The sequence below is a fragment of the Nematolebias whitei genome, chromosome 3 (assembly GCF_014905685.2).
Source record: "Nematolebias whitei isolate Nwh7 chromosome 3, NemWhi1, whole genome shotgun sequence".
In the NCBI taxonomy this organism is placed as follows: Eukaryota; Metazoa; Chordata; class Actinopteri; order Cyprinodontiformes; family Rivulidae; genus Nematolebias; species Nematolebias whitei.
This window is the reverse complement of record NC_056500.1, coordinates 8,465,243-8,478,389: the sequence shown is the minus strand read 5'-3', so window position 1 is coordinate 8,478,389 and position 13,147 is coordinate 8,465,243. Positions and strand designations below refer to the sequence as shown.

At 36.5% G+C, this 13,147-nt stretch overlaps 1 protein-coding gene across 1 annotated transcript; it reads right to left on the bottom strand.

Annotated features, from left to right (window-relative positions):
- Window positions 1–3,734: 3,734 nt before the first annotated feature.
- Window positions 3,735–12,720, bottom strand: LOC119407669 (fibronectin type III domain-containing protein 7-like). The gene is made up of 14 exons (XM_037674487.1): window positions 12,667–12,720; window positions 12,473–12,488; window positions 12,062–12,322; window positions 10,774–11,034; window positions 9,592–9,852; window positions 8,677–8,940; window positions 7,585–7,839; window positions 7,255–7,512; window positions 6,611–6,865; window positions 6,032–6,286; window positions 4,952–5,212; window positions 4,805–4,834; window positions 4,631–4,668; window positions 3,735–3,825 (listed from the first exon to the last, which is right to left on the bottom strand). Exons 1-13 carry the CDS (start codon window positions 12,718–12,720, stop codon window positions 4,637–4,639), a joined length of 2,463 nt encoding a protein of 820 aa, XP_037530415.1. The 3' UTR covers window positions 3,735–3,825; window positions 4,631–4,636.
- Between the last annotated feature and the right edge of the window lie 427 nt (window positions 12,721–13,147).

The window sequence follows — 13,147 nt, the reverse complement described above, 5'->3', positions numbered from 1 at the left end:
AGTGCTTAGCACAGTTGACTCACTAACAATTCAGACCTACAGTCAATCCTTCCATCCATCCAGGCATCCATCTGTTTTTTAACCCACTTTTCCATGCAGGGTTGCAGGGTTGCAGGGTTCTGGTGCCTATCTCCAAAGGAGGAAGACTAGTCTCTTTGTTTAAAAACAGGAACTTCTGAGTGATACTTTTAGTTCACGAGAAGCACAATTTACACACAATGGCTGATCTACACACACACACACAACTTTTGCACCTACATGCACATATTTATATCAACAAATCTTGTGATACAGGGACAACACAAAAGTACTCTATTAATTATTTGTACCATTTTATTGTTTATTTCTTTTAACTCTGGAGTTATGTGAATGGTGTTTATTATTAATATTATTGTTATTATTATTATTATTACTATTATTATCAGTCCTTCCTCACCCAAGTTACAGTAGGTGGAAGACCTCTAATGGAAGAGTGCAACATATGTTTATGGATTTTTCTTTTTTTTCTCTTTTTGGGGTTATTCATGTAACAATAGCAGAGAACACAGTGAATGACCTGATCTCCAGAGAGAAAGGCCTGGGAGTGTCTGTCTAAGAAAAGGGCGCAAAGTGTCACTGAAACTATAGACAGGAATGCAATCTTGGGAATTTCATCCAAATGAGAGGTACGGACGAAACACACCCTACTGGAACTGTAACAAGGTTGTCCCTTTCCTTGTCGCTTTCTCAGGGTTTTAATCATGTTTTATAATCTATTTGGATGAGAAGTGAAGTTAACCTCAAATCCCGGTGGTGGTTTTATGTAGGCTACATGCTAAAAAGGGTTTATTATCACACCAGAATAAAGCGCTATCATCTGCTTGTATCTTATTAAGAGAAAGAGGAAGTCAACATGAAAGCAGATAGGAGTCATAGATCTTGAAGGAAACTTTATCTGCCCTGAATAAACAAAAGAACAATTTTGAATTGCTCTGAATGAGGACAAGCAAAGTGAACACCTTGGTTTTTCTTTGTATTTTCCAGCAACCATTATATTGTTCTGAAGTGGACACTGTTACAGGTCACAGGTATTGAACATCTTGTAATTCAACTTAACACTAACATCTTAAATCATTTCCTTCATGGTTTTGTTACATCTTCCTGGCAATAACAAACACAAGGGCAAACTTTTGCTTTTGAGTCATGGAAATTTAAATTTATGTAAATTTTCTCATTTTACAGGTGATGTAGTAACCACATGTTGAAGTAAGTCCAATGCACATGCGAGTTTGAAGAAAAATTGAGTTTCTGAGTCAGAAAAGTTGTGAGAGTCTCTTTAGCAAGAAAAAAAAATCACAGTAGCAGGTATTTGATTCAGGTTCACTTTTATGATGAAAACCGAGCTCAGATTATCATTAAATAGACAGTTTAAATTCCAAATTATAAAATACAGGTTATGATTTCTGGGGTCATATTATAGACAAATAATCCTAAAAAGGTTATTTAGGGAAATCCATAATGTTTTCACTTATTTAAATTCCCTTTTCAGTCTCAATGCTAAATCTGTTTACTTGCAACAAGTCAAGTCTCCAAGTTGACTGTATAAATACTAAAATTAGATTTGTCCCTGAAGTAAAATCACAAATGGTTTTGTACATTTTAAAGATGTGCTACTTTTCTACATTCACTTTCACATTTGTGATGTGAAAATATATTAAAAAGTAGTAATTGTCCCGTTAATATCCTTACTGAAAACTCAAAATGTCTGCAGTGACATTTGACCTTCTGGTCAGATAAGCTCTTGACAATTGTTGTGTCATATACAGGTATAATAACATTTTTATTGTATAGCATACTTAAATCGCATAATATCACAATCTTTAGTAATTTTACATACATTTCTTTAGGAGGTGTAACAGCTTAATAACATAAAATAAAACTGTGTTGATATAACAGAAAATTTATTTTATTAAGATTAGTTTTATAATATTAATAATTCACATTGGGTCATTGAGTTGGTGAGTGATACTTTAAGGGGAAATCTGATGAGACTATTTTACGGGAAGGACAGTCTTTTTTTTTTTAAAGATAGGTGAAATGTATAATAAAACGGTTTTGGCATTAGGCCATCCCTGCCTTTTTTTTAAACAACACAAATTAGGTCACTTTAATGTTAACAATAATCAAATGGTGTTACACTGACATATGGAGTCAGCTGTAAATCAGAATCAAGACTGGGCCAAAAGTCAATTTCTGTTTGTTTGTTTCTGTTTTGTTTGCAGGATTCCTCAAAAACTATTTTGCTTTTTGTGAGCAAAGGATCTTGGTAGAGAGACTGAGGGTTTGTGAGGGAACTCAGTAAACTCTCAGTTGTTTTGTGAAAGTCTTTGGACGTTAAATATGGATTTGCCTTTAAACTTACATGTGCAGTTCAAACTTGGTGGGGGTCTGGGCTCAAAAAAAACTTTTTGAATTTCCTTCATGCTGCTTCAGCTCTCCAAGATTTGTGTGTCTCAACAACATCCTATCTCCTTGGCTTAGTTAAGTGCCATGCATTAGCTGTGGATAACCATCCCCAGCATAATGTTACAAACCCACACCATTCACAGCACTGTGGATGATGTCAAAGAGCTTATTTCAGATATTTAGGGACTTGAGCCAACTGGAACTTGGGCTGTAAAAAGACTGGAGCTCTTCATAAAAGCCATGCCAGAGAATGCATTTTAATTGTTTTTGACTCGTTTCAAAATGATTTTATAAACTTGTAGTCACTCTGGTTATACATGTTTGTCCCTGCATTTAATGGGTTTGTACTGGTGTATTGCTTAATGACTGTGTAAATGAAAATAAATGTTCCATAGTGTATAACAGATAGTTTGATAAATTAGTTTAACTGTTTTGTATTGCCATAAGTTCAGAACTTGTGGGGATGAAATTAAATACTCATAATTAGAAATGAATAAATAAATAAAAAATACACTGACTCCAGAGAAGCTGTTTGTTTAGAGTTTTAGGCCAAACAAACAAAAAAAGACAAACAAACAATAACTTGTTTTAAAATAATAACCAGAAAGATGAGCATGTCTCAGGTTAGTAGAAACACTGAGCAGTTTTGATTTCTTAATAATTGTTTAGTGACAAACACAAACTAATGCAAGAAAAAAAAACACAAAATACAATATTGATGCTTGGATTATTTATTCAAATGAAATATGCATCAGGTTTACACAGTGGCACACATTTCTTACATTTGAATACATCCTGAGAGTAAAAAACTGCAGAGTGAAAAATTACAAGAACAATTTTATGAAAGGTGCACTGATCAGTTTCTGCTTCGTCTTCAGGAGGCCTGCTACTTGGGGCTGAAGCAACTAAAAATATTTTCATAGATGATTTATAAACATTATCAAAATTTCAAATTATTGTAAATGCATTATTCAAGTTTGTAGGGCTATGGTTATCTTTTTATTAGTTACACATCGTATTGTTAATATTTGCATATTCCTCACATTTTAATTATTTGCCTGAGACAAAAATGTTTTAATGAAGATTAAATATTTTATGATGAGAACTCAAATCAATGGCATGATTTTATACCATAAAATATAATATGAACATGTAAATTTAATATTTTTAGGTACTTAAATACTTCATAAATCGCAAATCCTGATATCATTTTAAAATTTAACATGATTTTAAAGTAAACTTTTTTCTCAAATATGTATTTTTCCTTAATTATTTATGTATCATGGCCCTAGAAAATGTATTTTAACCTAACTTTAAACAGTCACATTCAGATGAAGAAGGATTCTGCCAGAGGAAGACGAGTTGCATCGGCGAAGAAGACTGTCAAGAAAAACAGAAACACATCAAAACTTCTTAAACCTGGGAATTAGGTTTATATTTACTTTAACATAAAACAAATTAATCATTTTGTAAACGTCACAAATACAGTTTTTTTTAATCAATATCTGTTTTTTCTCTACCGTCCTACCACCACATCACAAATAAATAATGCACGTTTTTTTCTCTGTTAAAACCATCAGTATTACTGCTGTTAGTGCATATCCAAGCAACGTGACACTAACATGACCCGGATCATCTGGATGTTGCTTGTTTTACTGAAAAAGTTTTTCAGCTCTGCTTCGTTAGTTTCTGACCTGGACTCAATAACCACAAATTATTTTATGTAATGCAAGTAAAAACACAAAATATGCAGCAGCAAATAATACTGTGATGGTTTGTTAATCTCAGTGATTCACAAAGCATTTTAGTTTTAGGTAATGACTTCATTTGTAACGAGAAGGAAATGTTTTTGATTAACTTTTGTGACCATTAAGCAAAGGAGGCCTACGTGCCTCAATGCCTTTTCAGTCTGAATAAAGCAGAGCTATTCAATAGGCGGTGACTTCAATCTGGCCCACTTCATTAAAAATTGTTTTTATTTTTTGGGGTTCTGGATTTGGGTTCTGTTTATTGCATTTATGATTCAATGTAATAAACACATTTTAAAGGTAACAGATCACTGTAAACTTTGGTTTATTTACATAATGGTTTTAATCGCTGGATGTCCGGCCCCCGAGCTGCTGGCTTTCAGAAACTGTGGCCCCCTGAGCAGTTTGAATAGGCATGGAATAAAGGTTTAACTTACCACACACTAGTCAACACTTCTCTTTCCTCTGTAAATCACTGGAGGACATGAGATTGAAATTAAATTAGAAAAAAATCCAACAGCTTTTGCATTCTTTGACTGGTCTAGTTCACATAGCAAGATCTGTTTTATAGATGTCCAAAAACAGTTAAGCGTGTTAAATCCTTCACTTACCTGTGCCAACGTCACTCCCTGAACAAGTTACTGTGGAAGCAAAAACAGAAATAGTGAATTAAAAGGTTTTTGGCTTAAATTCATGAGTGCACAGCTTTTAACGTTTGCATTAGGCCTGGATTATAAAACATGTCATAACTGTGATACCTGAGTACAGTCTCTGTGGGCAGAACAGGACTTTGCCTCCCTCTGGTGTGAGTGGAGCCACCACTACAGAATAGACGTCCCCACACTGGATGTTTGGAACATCACAGCTGTTCTCACCTGGAGGTGCAGTGCACGTGAAGTTGTTGCTGCTGCCCACTATCTCTGCAGTGGAGCTGTGGTTGCTACCTGTGCTGCGCCAGTAAACTCTCAGGGAATTACTGGCCATCTTGTACAGGCGCACACCTGATGGGCAGCAGGTGCCTGCAGAAGACCCATAGCGATTAATGCACACAAGAAATGTAAGAAGGGATGCTTTGCTTTCACCTATTGGCTGTTTTTCCTCCCTGCAATCCCAATGCAGGTAAATGCATACAAAAACCAAAATACACAACTACAAATCACATAAATAAATGTAAAAACAAAACAACTGGACTTCTATTGTGTAATTGGACTTGCTTCCCATCATGTGTCTGTTAGCAAAACTACTCATAAACCACTGGTCAGATTTGAATGAAATTGTCAGAAATTAATATACAGTAAACAGATGGTTATATTTAGCTGTCATCCCAATTTCAGATGATCGCCACAGCTATTGAACCTTAACAAACATGTAAATGACAATAGATCAGTCAATTTTACAGATATTGAGTTAAAACTGGGGTGGTAGTAGTTGACAGTCATCCTCAACAAATTGTGAGTGTTAACAGATAAAAAGTATTTGTTAAAAACTTTGTTGAAAACATTACCTTTGAAAAAAATCTCATACTTATTAAATTGTTAAACAGTTAGTTTGTTGTTTTTGTATGCTGGTGTAGATTTTTAGTCATCCAGGACATAAATCCAAAAACAAACAATCTAAACAAACAATCAAAGCAAAGCAACTGGACTTCTTTTGTGTAGCTGAAGACATTTTGCTTCCCATCAGCTTTCTCATTTGAAAACTGGGGTGTGGAGTTCCAAACTTTTGAAACTGTACGGAAAACTCTGTAATGGAACATTGATTCACATGCACAATAAACTACACACCTCTCACAATGGAGACAAATGGAGACACAACTAAGTACTCAAAACATCACTTACTGGACGAGAAGCCCTGATAGGTGCAGTTGGCCATGCGCCCACTGAGACTAAATGCCTCCATGGTGACGGTGTAGTTTGTGCCACAGGTGATGCATCCCATGAGGCAGTGGGAATCCTGGGTGTGGCAGCTGGCGTGACCTCGCAGTGATGTCAGAGATGTGATGAACGAGTGCGCCCCTTTGGCTTGAGACCACGAGACGTTCGTCATGGACTGAGTCACCTGTTCAACCTTTAGAGTCGCAGGGCAACATGGCTCTGGAGGAAAAGATGGCATCATTTTAGAAGTTAGTCATCTGATTTTTCTAACCCGTTCGTTGTTATGGTGTTTATATTTTTTAGGTGGCAAGAAAAAAAAAAAACATATTAAAAACTGGTCAAATAGAAAAAAAAAACTTTTAAGGTATGTAGATCACTTTTTAATCGGACAACTTAACAATTAATATAGAAACTAATCAAAGCCATTTACGTACACCAAAACACAAACTTTGAACATCTTGTGAAAGACTAAAATAACACAAAGTGGTCAAATCATGACAGTCACCTTGCTGAGTATTTGTTACCCAGCTTTTGACCTCTCACCTGTTTCTAGTGAAATTGAGAAACTGGGTAAACTCTGGCCGGCGCTGCTGGATGCTGTAACGCTGAACTCGTAAGTCGAGCCACAGGGAAGGTCAGTGACATCACAGCTGTTTCCACTGGTGGTGCAGGTGTATCTGCCTGATCCTCCATCTGTGCTCACTGTGTAAGTGGCATTCCTGTTGTTGGCTGTCCAGCTGACATGGACGGACGAAGAGTTTTTCAAACTCAGATTCAGATTTGTAGGCATGCAGGGAGCTGATCGGAACAAACAGAGCAGGGAAGTCTTTACTCAATATTAAATAAAACGTTCTGATCCCTCACAAAGGTTGCTTTTTAGAGATAATTGTATTTTTTTCTATAGCGTTTGAAGGTTTTTCTTTACCCAAACTAATATTAATAAAAGTGTAACTTTTCATCATTTAAGAAAAGCCTAAATGTTATTTTTGATTATTAAGAACAAATATTAAGTAAAAATAATTTCATTAACATTTTGCCCTTGCTTGATTCTTCTACAAATGTTGCTAAATAAAGGATTTGATCTAAACTTAATATTGTATCTGAACATCAGTTGCAAATGATCACGCTTAACTTCAGTGTGAAATACGACAGAGTACTTGAAGCGCGTTTAAATAAATGTTTTCTACCTGTGTCTCCGGTGTGAGAGTTGCAAGCATGGTTGCATCCACTGATTTCATTGCAAGGTGTTACCATCACACTGTAGGAGCTGTCACAGCTGAGGTCAGAGAGGGCGCACACTGGCGCTGTGTCATTACAGAGGATGACCTCTGAACTGTCCACAGCCCGGGTCTCATACAGCTCTGCTCCCCTTGAAGCAATCCACATGATCTCCAAAGTGTCAGTGCTCACAGCAGACACAGAAATGCTTTCAGGACAGCAGGGTACTGAAACACACACACATATACACACACGTTAATATAAGTGTAACATCCCACTTAGATCCTGTTGCTACTCACCAGTGGCATAGTTGAGAACTTTTCCTTGAGGACTGCTGCCAGCGTGGTTGTGTGCAAACACCGACATCAGGTAAGTGTAGCCACACTGGCAGTGGTAGGTACAGTTGCTGCCCGTGGTGGTACATGTCTCTTCACTGCCGTCACCTCTCTTGATGAATGCCTCATAACTGTCAGCGTACGGCACTGTGTTCCACATCAGTGTGCAGTTTTCTTCTGATGACTTTACAAGATCCAGAGACTCTGGAGGGCAGGGGACTGATGACAAAAGACAAGAAGTCTTAATCACACACTGACAGTGTGATAATCTGGGCTTTGTTTTGACGTGTCAAGCAAGCTTCAACTGCAAAAATATGGTTTGAATTCTAAAATATATCAATTAAACACATTCATGGAAACAATCTGTCATTTTTCAACATGCAAACCTAATAAAACAGTCAGTGTGAATGAATTTGAACAACTACGGATTTAAATCAGGGACTTTAATATATTCTATCACAACCTCCCCCGTCTCTTTACACAGAGATGTTGCTCATTGTCTTACATGATGCTGACCCCTCAGAGCACCCTGTGTGCATATAAAGTAAATCAAAGATTTATTTTGATAATTTTTACAAATATTGTTGGTACACTGCACATTTAATAGGATAAATATTCAGCGATGTTACTGTCTGCTTGAGAAATATTATATTATTTTGCTTTTGGTCTTAACTTAAAATACTCCAAGGTGTGAGTGTAAATGACCATATATATATATATATATATATATATATATATATATATATATATATGATAAAGGTCTCAGTTACGCTGCATCCAGGAAAGGAAAAAGCAGGTGAAGAAAATGGTTGGATGGATGAATTTTGGTCTTTAGGTTGTATGCTTTTATGCTGCAGTCAGATTGTATCTTATTTTGTTATTTTCTGTTATTTAACACATGTTATGGTCATGTTGTGCTATTTTCTTATTTACTGGCAACAAATAGTTCAGTGGTATTTAGATGTAAAACTACACAAATTGTATAGCTTGTAATCCTACTGCAGTGACTTATCTGAACTTGTCAGTAGTCGTCGCATTTATATCATTGTTACTCACAGGTGATGAAGACCACAGGGGCGGATGGGTAGCTGGGTCCAGCCTTGTTGAACGCAGTGACCTGAATGGTGTGAACCTTTCCACAGCCTACTGGGGATAAGGTGCAGGAGCTGGAAGTGCTGTTACAGGTTATACCCTGGTCACTTGTTACATGATACTCAGTGGGGATGAAAACCTTCTGGTCAAGTCCCCAAGACACAGAGAGTCCAGCCGTGTTGTTACTCATCACCACAGACACATTGGCAGAAGATGGAGTTGGAGGTCCTGATGATAAAATAACACATTTTATGAAGAGAAACTCAGAAAAGAACAGGGGTGGAGATCATTCGTTCATCTTACTAATGGCTGTGTCTATGTACAGTATAAGGTATTTGGTCAAGATTGGTTTACATTTGGTTAATTTTGATGCAGCACAGAACCATTTATATTACTGAAATATAAATGTCTGCAACTGCTTGAAAGATACTTTAGATATTATATATATACAAAGTATATATATAATACTTTTACTGCAAAAATCTATGTCTACATATGGCATTTTTGTTTATGCTATTTGGAACTTGGATTTTTTTTTTTTTGTGTGTGGAAATTTCAGATTTCCACATACACATGAAGCTAGAATGCTTATTATGTCCTAAATATTAAAGTCTACTTTCATTGGCAATCTAAAAATACAAGTTTTTGTTGTTGTTGGTAATAAGTTATAATAGTCAGTTAATGCAGTTAATGGTTGGAGGTCTGCTCTTGTGACAATACTGGGTAGATCTATAACAGTATTTGCATTTTACTTGACACAATAGTGGATTTTACTGATGCAAATATTTTTGCACAGATTCAATGATAAGAGTCCTGATGTTAAAACATTAGCACTGAGTGTAAAATCACAAACAAGGAGGTGTCTCAGTGTCTCCTTACGTGTTGTTTGGTTGACGTACAAACTGCCTTCTCCGTTTCGGCCCTCTGGGTCCCACGCGAAACCTCCGATGCCATAGAGTGATCCCGCATCAAGCCCAGGGAAGGTCAGGCTTGTGTTGGATGTGTTGTATTTCATCTCAGCATTCATGGCAAAATTGTATATAGACAAGGTGTACTGGATGGCATGAGCAACAGGAGTCCAGGATACAACTATGCTGTCATTGCTGGGAGACGAAGTAGAGATTTGAGGAGGTGCCAAAACTGTGGAGGAGAAGAAAGTTTCATAAGTTCTACGTGTGAGATAAACTTCTAAACGGATAAAACTTGTATGAACTCCAACCAGTGTTGGTTCCTGTGTGGACTCTAGACAAACGAAGAACAAAAACAGCATAATATATTGTTAGGAAGGCTTTTGATTCCCAAGTTACAACTCAAATAAAGTGCTGCTTTTGAATCAAATTAAAGGATTATCACCATTTAACAATATTTAATAATGACTCTTATTATCTACAGTAATAAAAACATTTTTATATTCCTTATTTAGACATTGATTTTTGAGTTGACCCCAGTGCTTAAGAAGCTTATTATTTAGTGATATTTTACACAAGATGGGTCACAAAGAGAAGTCCAGAGTTTGATCTTAATTCAGATCTAGGGCACAGCAACATTGGATCTATGATATGAGCTCTATAATGTTACACTGAATATAAATCTGTGAAACTTATTGTTGTGTGATTTATGTTGTTGCCTCATAAGGATCAAATGTTCCCTTTAGGTGAGAATGGAGATGAGTTGTGAAAGCTGTGTACTAAAAGCAAGCTTTCTTTTATGCATGTACAGAGGAGTTCAGGTAAAGTTACAGCTGATACACGAGAAGGCCCTCGGGGATGCTAATACATTTCTTGGATAAAAGAAAATGACTTTGATATGCACCAATGATGCGTGTACACAAAACTATTTATGAAGGCTTTATGTTACAATATGTGGATCAATTGACTTCTGCAGGGCAGGTGGGAATGAAGAGAAAGCAACTGTGGGTTTCTTAATAAAAACAAAACTCTTTTATATAGACTGCCTTCTGGACCTTTTGTTTTCTTTGTATTTTGTTTCACAGCAGTGGAGGCAGAAATACATAAAAATCTTCTGAAAAGATAAATAGTCTAATATGGCAATCAACAATACCTGTTTTTGCAGTCACAGAAATCGATGGCTGACTCCGACCAACACTGTTTGCAGCCATGATGCTGAGAGAGTACTCTGTGTACGGACTGAGATTGCTAAGCTCAGCAGGGGAGGAGGACACGGTGTCTTCTCTGAAGAAGCCATTAATGTTCTCAATGCGTATGATGTAATGAGTCGCCCCCGTCTTCAGGGTAAACTCTGCCGTCAAGGTGCCGCTGTCTTTAGGCTTCACATTCTTGATGGGTTCCATGACATCAGGAGCTAAAACAGTAACAGTGAGATGTCAGAGATGATATATCTAACATGAAGAGAGGCTTTTGCTAATTTAATTTAGTAGTGGTTGTGTTTAATGCTTCCATGGGACAGAGCCCTTTGTTACCAACACTTTTTCACAAATGCAGTTGGTTTAATTTTATTTAGTTGAATCCATTAAAAATATAACACAGCTTGCCTCAAATAAAATAGCATTCAGCACCAACATGATTTCCAATGATCCACCCACCCACCCACCCATCCATCCATCCATTCATCCATCCATCCATCCATCCATTCATCCATCCATCCATCCATCCATTATCTTTACCCACTTTTTCCTTTTCAGGTTAAGGGGTTCACTGGTGCCCATATCCAGCAGTCACTCTGCGAGAGGCGGGGGACACACCTGGACAGGTCGCAAGTCCATCACATATTTCCAAAGATTCATTAGATAAAAACTGGATAAGGAGGATGCATCTCTTAGGTTCTGTGGCACATCTTTCATAGGTTCTGTCGTGTCTGTCAATTTTGTTTGATATTTTTTAAATAATTTGTTACTATTAAAACATACAGTATATTTTTAGGCCTTATATTACATTTTTTTTATTCTCGGTTTGTCCACAGTCATTATTTAAGTACACACTGCACAATATGCTATCATGGTCCAAATCATATGATCAAAAAACCAAATATTTAAATATATATATATAAATGGTTTAAACTGTTTAAGAATTTTAATCACAGCTGTAAAGTGCACTAGCTTTAGCAATAGCCTTGACTTTTTGTGCTCCTCCTCTGGCAGCTGCTTATGTCAAACCCACATTAAGGTAGTTTAGGTTAACTTTTTACTGTTAGTCATATTCCTGGAGTCACCCATATTTTATTGATTCTTTTCTTTTTTTTCAAAGAATAAGTAAATTGGGAAAACCTACTGAAACTGCATTTGTTTTAAAATGTAAAGCATAGTCAAGAAACAGACATTCCAATTAAAATAATCATAAATTATGAAGAACTTAAACACAGTTTATCTCACCTGTTAATGTTTCAGTAGATGTGGAGCTCAGTACTGCCTGGGAAGCATCCAGAGCTTCAACTGTAAAGATATATGCAACATCTTGGGACAGAGACGTGATGGAGCCCATCACTGTGTTTGGACCAAACGTGGCAAAAGCAAAGGGGTTGCTTGGTGAGCTTTTCAAGGCGGCAGAGATCTTGTATGAGGCAGCTCCAGAATACTCGGTCCATTTAAGATACACAGTTTTGGATGTTGTAGAAAACACAGAAACTTGGAAACCTGCATGACAGAAACGCAAAGTAAAAATTACAAGTGTTTGTCATATTGAAATAAATATTTTGTCATACCCCAGTGCTCTTTGTAATCGGCATGTTTTCCATTTCAATAATTTACAATGAGATAGTTGGTTGAGAAAAGAACACACAGTACCTGATTGTGCTGCAGTCTGGAAATTTAAAGCAGAACATATTATGAATAAGTAAAAAACGCACGTACGTATAAAGTATCAAACTTTTGTTTTTCAGGCATTTTAAATTCACATAGCCATATTATTTGTTTTGGATGCATTGTTACTTATATTAAAAGAAATTTCACATCTTAGCAATGATATTGCATTACTGTACCTGTGAGCATGTGCTCAGAAAGACAAAAATCCCCAGCCACTTCATGCAACCCATTCTTGATTTGCTTCTCAAAGCTCTCCTCTCGATGTTTTACACTCTCAACACCTTTTTTGTTCTTAAAAGCACTTCTCTTTTGTGTTTTCTCCTTTTCTTAAAATGTGGTGTCTGAGCTAGTTAAAATATATAAGTCTAGCTCCTCCTGCTTTAGAACAAAGGTCCAATCATATTAAAGCAAACTCAAGACAGATTAACAGACAGCATTTAGCTATGGGTGATTTTCTATATTAAAGGATAAAGCTATCACTTGTGACATGTATATGTCTGTGACAGAGATGCTGGATTTCCCCTTTACTGGAGGGTTCAGGTTCATTTCCTGCTGTAAACGTATTGAGTGACTCATAGCTTACTTTGTTGCTTCCAGTCAAGAACCAAGTTTAAGTCATCTTAATTAACAAGTCAGTTTTCTAAAAGTCTTAAAGAT

Excerpts from the sequence above, each read along its gene's own strand:
- LOC119407669 (XM_037674487.1), bottom strand. The coding sequence starts at position 12,720 with ATGGGTTGCATGAAGTGGCTGGGGATTTTTGTCTTTCTGAGCACATGC. Across the intron at positions 7,840-8,676 it reads CCCTGTGGTCTTCATCACCT|TCCCCTGCCCTCCAGAGTCT; the intron begins GTGAGTAACAAT and ends TTTTGTCATCAG. Across the intron at positions 5,213-6,031 it reads CTATCAGGGCTTCTCGTCCA|GCACCTGCTGCCCATCAGGT; the intron begins GTAAGTGATGTT and ends GGTCTTCTGCAG.